The sequence below is a fragment of the Nematolebias whitei genome, chromosome 16 (assembly GCF_014905685.2).
Source record: "Nematolebias whitei isolate Nwh7 chromosome 16, NemWhi1, whole genome shotgun sequence".
Lineage (NCBI taxonomy): Eukaryota > Metazoa > Chordata > Actinopteri > Cyprinodontiformes > Rivulidae > Nematolebias > Nematolebias whitei.
The window spans coordinates 21,628,914-21,636,892 of record NC_056513.1 but is presented as its reverse complement, the minus strand read 5'-3'; the positions used below and the strand labels follow the sequence as shown (position 1 = coordinate 21,636,892).

At 38.0% G+C, this 7,979-nt stretch overlaps 2 protein-coding genes across 3 annotated transcripts in view; one reads left to right on the top strand and one right to left on the bottom strand.

The window, feature by feature from the left end:
- The window catches only part of LOC119422419 (synaptogyrin-1), a 30,737-nt gene extending 26,220 nt beyond the window's left edge, over positions 1–4,517 (bottom strand). Inside the window, exon 1 of the mRNA XM_037689788.1 lies at positions 4,208–4,517. Within this exon, the coding sequence (XP_037545716.1) occupies positions 4,208–4,309 (102 nt within the window). The 5' untranslated portion in view covers positions 4,310–4,517. The remainder of the gene's footprint in view (positions 1–4,207) is intronic.
- The window catches only part of ift27 (intraflagellar transport 27 homolog (Chlamydomonas)), a 41,332-nt gene that overhangs the window by 18,984 nt on the left and 14,369 nt on the right, over positions 1–7,979 (top strand). Inside the window, exons 1-2 of one of the 2 annotated variants that reach the window (XM_037689789.1) lie at positions 5,203–5,327; positions 5,483–5,562. In XM_037689789.1, the coding sequence (XP_037545717.1) occupies positions 5,294–5,327; positions 5,483–5,562 (114 nt within the window). In that variant the 5' untranslated portion in view covers positions 5,203–5,293. Of the gene's footprint in view, positions 1–5,202; positions 5,328–5,482; positions 5,563–7,979 lie in introns of those variants that run through there. The other variant, XM_037689790.1, reaches the window with a different exon arrangement.

Below are 7,979 nucleotides of genomic sequence, written 5' to 3'. Positions count from 1 at the left end.
TACCAGAAACTTCAAAATAAATTCTCACCCTGTACTGAATCTTGTTTCAGGGTCTTATCACCAGCATTACCGCCACCAGCTGGTAAGGCGAGTGGCGTCAATTTTTGAACTCTGAACCTGCCCACTAGAGCCGTTACACTGGAGTGTACTGGAAAACCAGCTGTACCGTGCTGTACCATGCTGAACAGAGTTGAGCCAAGTCGGATCGTGCTGTAGTGGCACTAGTGGAGCAGAGGCATTAGATCCTTATATACTGTTTCTTTTTATACGTTATAATTTTGCTATTTTTAGGTGTAACTGGGACCCCGAGTACATAATTTCATTCCACCTCATGTACCACATGTGTTGCAAATGACAATAAACTTGACTTGAACTTGTGTCTGTTATGCTGACACTAAAAACACCCTAAACATGAAAGAAAGTAAGGAGCATTTTGCATAAAGCCTGAACACTGGGTGTGAAATGTAAACACGACACGAATAAGAGGATGCCCACATCGATCAGAGGTGGGGCTCAATGTTTCCAAAAGCTGGTATTTTATCTGTTAACATGAGGATGTGTAGTTTAAAAAATATTGTTTTGCAGCTCCTTCAACACTGTGTGGATGCAAAACTGAAATGATATAACAATTTTCTGAGCAGTCACAAAAACTGTTCACGCAAAGAATGACCCCCAATTCTAAACATGGCTCATAAAAGCCGGCAGAGAACGACATGTCTACAACCACACGACTTTCTTTTTTATAAAGAGTTTTCAGGGTGTGTCTTGCGTGTGTGTGTTTTCAACACAAACCTGACAAAATGCTTTTTCTATAAAACCCCACTTCACAACATTTTAACTATTGCTATAAGGGGAATTTTCATTCATTTTTATTTACTGTGCAAAACTGTGTTGAGCGTTTGGTTTTCTGAAACCATCTAACATTTGTTTTATTGGTTTTAACCAGAAAACAAGATTTATTGCATCACAAATTTTCTGAGATCCAGTACTAATGTGTTTGCAATTTAAAAGAATAATGTGCAGAAAACTATGGTAGAAAACCCTCCAAAGCATCATTTGATGAATGCGTGTAATCCCTGTTTACACAATGGTAACAACTGCAGAAACAGTGCACTATTGTTTGCCTTAACACTAATAAGCTTTCAAACCAACACACACACACACAAAAACACACAAAGACACCCGCAACTATTTTCTTGTGCAGATATATGGAAATGCTTCATGTGCATGTTGACTCTTTTAATAACATGGCTAAACCAAACAGCTCATGTGAACAATACTTTGTTTCCCTGGCAGGAACCTAAATACTCATGCACAGGCAGAACTTTAAGTACTCTGCTCAAATAAAAAACAGGAAACAATCCAACCACAGATCAAAGCATTGTTAACAATGGTTAACATTGTTAACACTGGTGTACCACAAGGCTCAGTCTTAGGACCCACCCTCTTCATAATCTACATAAGTAATGTAGGTCAGCTCATTTGTGATGCATCCATACATTTCTATGCTGACGACACAGTAGTTTATTGTCGAGCTAAAACAGTTGCTAAGGTTTTCCAGCTTTTACAGTCTGCTTTCAACATCATCCAGTCAGATTTGCTCCATCTCAAATTTGAGCTAAATGCTGACAAAACCAAAGGGATGTTGCTTAAAACAGGAAGTCCGTACCTGCAATCCTTCCTTCTATTTTATCTTCGAATGGTGTCCTTATTGAGTTTGTTGATTCTTATAAATACTTGGGTATCTTGGTTGATTCGCATCTCTCTTTTAAGCCCCATGTCGAAAACTTGGTAAAGAAACTGAAAGTAAAACTGGGTTTCTTTTTCAGAAATAGATCCTGTCTAACTCTGAATGCTAGGAAACGAACTGCTACATTCCTTCCCTCCATTGACTACGGTGACATTACTTGCATGAATGCTCCTGCAAGCACCTTGCAGATGTTGGATGCTGTCTATCACGGTGCACTACGATTCATAACTGGCTGTGACTGTCGTACCATCACTGCACCCTGTAATCAATAAGACTAACCTGTATAAGTGAAGGTTGAATGAAAGAATAAAAGCAGAACCACAGGCAAAAGATGTGATCTAAAGAAAGTAAGATAGCCTCTGTTTATTTTATTGAAAAACTTTTCTCGTTTCTTCTTCATTTAGAATGCGATCATATACAAGGTGATCTCTTTCCATCTGTCACTGTGTTTGCTCTTCTCCACCACACATCATCACATACATATAGAACTGCATCACACACACACAAATAATCACCTCCACACCCATCACTGCATATGTTACGAGAAGTGGGACCACTAGACCACACATTCATCAATTCTCTTTTTCAAGTATTTGTTCCTGCTTGATGTCGCTGATCCAGAGAGTTGTTCAGAAGCGCAGACACTTTCCTCCCACACAAACGGCTGGGGACTGTGTTAACACCATCGCACAAAACATCACAACTCCGCCTGTGGCTGTTACTATGGAGACCTGTTGTTGCGCTGGGGACACTACAGGGTGGGGCACACAGTGACGGAGCATACACACTCTTCATACCTGTCCATAAATCTAATGCTGAGGAAAACATTTGCTCAAACCTAAGTTAAAACTATTATTAAAACAATTTAATCAGGAGCAGAATGAAAACATCCACAGCACAGTTTGCCTACAACACTTTTAATTACACTATTGTGATTTGAAAAGACTCGGTCACAAGCAGATCTTTAGATTTGAACAAATGATAGAGACGTGATTTTTTTTGTCATGCCACCTTTAAATACACACAAAAATATATATTTTTGTAATTTTAAGACAATTTTCAGGCAAAATATTACTTTCATATGTTTTTTTTTACACTTATTATTTATTCAACATGTATAATAAGATAATATAAGGAATTTAAAAGATGATGAAGATCTTGGGAATTATGTTTTGTCAAAATAACTATTTAGTTACCTCGTTTAATTGAAAACTGACCCCCAACATTTCAAGAGGCTGTTACGTCAGATATAAAGCGCCTAATCTCGATTATTTTTTTTGCTGCTGTTTAAATCATAATTCGTTTACGTGATAAGTCATCAAGTTTGATTCATGTTTCCAAGCTGCTTTAATTAATCTTCGATCTACAGATGAACCAAACAGGAAGTGGCAGGAAGTGAGTATGAACTTTCAGACGAGTCGACCGCACTCTGGTTCAGGAGTGATCCATTCTCTCAAGTTAAAAAACTCAAAATGTAGCCTCATGTGGCAGGAAATCATTTTATTTCAGATATTGTTATTGGGCTTGCTTGAAGCCAAATGTGCCACTTAAAAAATATAGATTAGTTGTGTCCCTCTGTTGGCAATTGGCCATGTACTAAGGATATATATATATATATATTTTAATTTACAAGTTCTTCAGTGTTGTGCATAAGCTCACCAGGCCATTAAAAAGCTCTCATTGGTCAATTTCTTCAGCAGAGCTTCAGGCTGTGAAATAGTGAAAGTGTATTTTCCAACAGTGGTAATTGTTATCAACACCTTTTACCAAATCACCAATTTAAAATGGTTACAAGTCTATTTCTCCATGGTAAAACCACCTTCATTTTGCTTATTAAACAGTATATTTACTAATATTTGCACTTTGCACCTCTCCATAGTCACAGACTGTAGATAGCCCAGAAATATTCTAAGTTTATTATATCACTTCTACAATGACATTTTCCATCTATTTTGTTTATAAAATAGAATAAAAGAAAAAAGGAAGAAGGAGGGAGCGGCTAAGTTTAGAAGTTCTTTTAAATTATAATTAAAAGAAAACTAGTTAATCTGCCTCTGTCAAAGTGAAACTCTAACACGAATAACATTTGTGTTTTTTGGGGGTCACCAAAATGTTCCTCAGTTTCCCATGTTGTTTTCTCTCTTATTAGCCCTCAGTAATGGAAGATCTCACTTATTAAATCACTGCTAAAAACATTGCATGACTGTGAACCATGCATGTGCAGGCCTACTCTGCACCAGCTCATATAAATAACAGAGAAGAAATAAAAGATTAAACGGTATATTCCAACTCATAATCTCCATAAGTCTGTTTGGAAAATGTATCTGCAGGAACAAAACAAATGAGCTCAACACTTTAGGCCTTCAGAAGTAATAAGGTCCTTCCAAAATTTTAACAAGGCAACAACAAACGCACCTATTTGGATTTATTTGTGCGTCTGCTCTGAGCGCTTCTTACCCAAGACACTATGCGGAGAATGGTCTGAGGCTGCTGGAGGAAGGTGACGGGGTCGAAGGCTCCTCCGGCTTTCCCCGCTCCGTACGCCTGCATCCCCTCCATTGTCCTCCTCCTCTCTGGACCTCCTCTCTCCTTCCCCACTGCTGCTTCAAAGGCACAGGGTGTGAGCACCGGACACACGCGCACACATAAATAAAAATAAAAATAAATACAAATTAATATAAATAAATAAATCCCCGGGTTCTGCTCCAGCCGCTGAGAACCGCTGCCACCTCACCGATGGGTGCGCGCTTGAACCCCTCCTCTCCTCCACCCCCCCAACAACACACACGCGAACACGCGCAAGCTGCCTGACTGACGCACCGCCTCCCCCTCCGTAGGTCCCCGTCGTGGCTCAAATGTCAGGATGGTGGTGTGCGCTAATGTTTTGATGTTGTTTGTGGGGTATGGGATGGGCGCACGCGCCCGTGTTCACGGAATTGTAAAGAAGGAGTCACGCGCTTTTAAGTTGACCTTTTTGCAGGGATACTGTTGAAACAAGCAGAGCTTTGTATCATGAAAATGAAAGCAATAAAGAAATAAAAGAGAGCAACTTCTGTCGAATAATTAAAACTGCAACGTTTAATAAACGCGTACGAGTCAATTCGGTTAATTATGACGCATGTGATGGGATATATACAACGCCCTCTAGTGGTGAAATTAAGTCCCTCCATACCCACACGCAACAAAAAAAAAAATCTAAACAAGCTGTCGGGCTCAGCACTTAATCCTGAGTTGAGATAGTACTTCTTAAAAAGTCCAAACCTAATAAAAATATAGCATACTACATTTTTTTTCAACTTGATTTAATGTATGCACAAACAGACAGACTTCCTCCTGGGGACAACGTCACGTGATCCGCAAACAGCCAATGAGAAGATACGTCAGTCAGTTACGTCCCAATGGACCAATGCGGCAGCACGGTGAAAGGTTGCTAGGAGACGACTTGTGTTCGTGTTGCTGCGTAGCGGTGGCTAAAAACAGAATCAATGAGGTCTAATGAATAAAACCTGAGATTTTACTCACGGCGTCACTAAGCTCTGCGTAATGGTGAAGTTGAGGGCAAGATGTCTTCTTGTCGGTAAGGTTTTGTAAGTGTAGGTTTTTCTGCTACGTTTTGTTTTCTTAACGAACCAGACGCTAAGCTAATCGGCTAAAGCCCTGTTCATGCACTTTATTCCTAAATGATCAATGCAGTCCTTAATTCTGTTTTATCTGTTTTCCCCGTGTGTGCAGGAGATGCTGCAGTGGGCAAAAGTTCTCTTTCTCATATATTCTACAGTGATGGTACCCTCTTCCAGAAGAACTATAGCATGGTGAGAGCATTTATGTTATGTTGTTTATTTGTCATTATGCAGGTTAACAGGATGAGAAGAACCGATTCGACTCGCTGTAAACAAACAAAATAAAAATATATATAAAAAAAACAAATAAGAAATACTAAAACATGCAATAAGGGTAAAAAAAATAACGTACCAAAAAGTGACAAAGAAATATAATGTTTAAATATCCAAAAGAAATACTGTATAGTAAACAACAACATGGTAGAATATAATGGTGCAAGTAGGATGAATTTGTATGAATGTGGTGGTAATATAAGCTTAAAGGTTGTGTGGCAGGTTATTGCACAGGTAGTAACATTGAGATTAACTGAATTATGATGGTAAGGTAGTGATTTATCCCATTTACACCGTTTACACCAGGGGTGTGAAACTCACTTACATAAGGGGGCCAAAATTAAAACCTTTTTCAAACCAAGGACCAGTTTCAGAATCTACATTAATTCAAGATAGATACCCAACATCTTTCCTTGGTTGCAGGTTCTTCAAAAAGAGTTTTACTGGTCTCATTTGAAATTTGCTGTTACACTTTTGACATCATAATCAAAGATTCCTGCAAAAATTTGAGTGTAAAAAGTATTTTATGTTTAACATATCATCTTGGGGGTCAGATAAGATGTCAGTGAGGGTCACATTTGGCTCCCGGGCCTTGAGTTTGACATATGTGGTTTACACCGTTGTCAGTCCAATGCTGATAGTGTAATACCAGTGCCTAATCCTGAGCTAAAGACTTGCAGATCCAAATATGTTTGATGTTAACATGGTAGCACGTACCAAAATACCATAATGTGTTTATTTCAAATTAAACAATTAAAACAGTGCAGCATATTGCTACTACCATGTGCTGCAATCCAAAGTAAAGTATTGGTTTATGGTACACTTATTTGTAGTTTCAAATAATAAAGAAGCATTAGTCACTGAATGATGGACTACATTTAATTTTTTTCAGAGACCTACCAAGAACTTACTTTATGTGCTTGAACTTACAGAAATGTAAAACAGCCTTATGTGGCAATGAGTGCTAATACGGAGGTGGCCTATCTGCATTATTTATGCTTATCTTCATGAGGGACTGAACAGCTAGCGTTTCAAACGTTTCAGAATAAATACAAACACTGCAAATAAAGGTGACTAAATTATGATTACACTTGAGTGTGGCTTGCACACCTTCATTTCCGTAAAACTAATTGTTTGCTCAGTTTATCTGTAAGCCTTTACGGTCAATAAAGTACTGAACAGGTTGGTGAAAAATACTGGACGAAAGCCAAGTGTGTGTGTGTGTGTGTGTTGTTCTGGTCTTGCTGCTTCAGCAGTATAGGGGTTCTGAGGTGACGGGAATGTCGATAATTAATACAGCAGGATTCTGGAAAGCCAGTTGAACAGGTACTTAACAAGCAAACACGCATAGTGCAACTACGGTGCAGTTTTTCAATATTACACCCACTTGTTTGTGATTCTTTAATTGTGTAAAAGTGTTTATGCAAAACTTAAAAAGTGGGAAATTAAAAAAAAAAAGTAATATGTAAAGGTCGGAAAATTTGTGTGCCAGTGAGTCAGTGCAGTGAAGACTGCTGTATAAGGTTGAAGCACACAAAGAAACCCTTGTAATAGTAATGATCTTTAACACATAAAATATTAAAACATAACTGGACTGACAATTAAAACTTCTGAACAGATGCAATTTCATCCACATTTATAGATAAAGTATTACACAACACTAATGTGACAGTCTGATTACCACCTAAAAAAGATGTTTAAACAGTGTTTAGATAATGTTAGATGTTTATACTTACATTTGTGTGGTATTAAAATTTCACACCTTTTATTAGGTAAACCTATTAGTAACAAAAAAACGTATTAATGACTATAATATAGAAGTTCCTTAACTTAAATTAGCCTCAGAAACATAATCAGTAGCTGTAAAAAATGACCTGGACATTCATATTTTCCTGTAAAAAATATTTTTACATAGACCTAAATATTAAATTTTATGAACAGTTGTCATTACTGGTAATTATGTGTAAATAATGGAAAGCATCAAGCATCATGCATTGGCAAAGTGATTTCAGTGAACATAAATTAAGCAGCATACAGATGTATGTCACTGAACCAGGAGTGGTGTACCAGGAGGTACTTTTATCATCTCTATTTTACAGTAAACGATTTAAAACAGCTGCGCACGTCCTCCTTTGAAAATGTCAGATGGGCTGGTAGCAATATTTTGAGCTTATTTATTGCTAATGGGCCCTCATTGACATTCCAGAGAGAAGCTTCCAATGCATCACACCGGCTCATTAGATCACACTCTAGTAGAAATGCAGCATGTTCTGTATGTATGTATGTGTATGTGTGTGTGTGTGTGTGTGTGTGTGTGTGTGTGTGTGTGTGTGTGT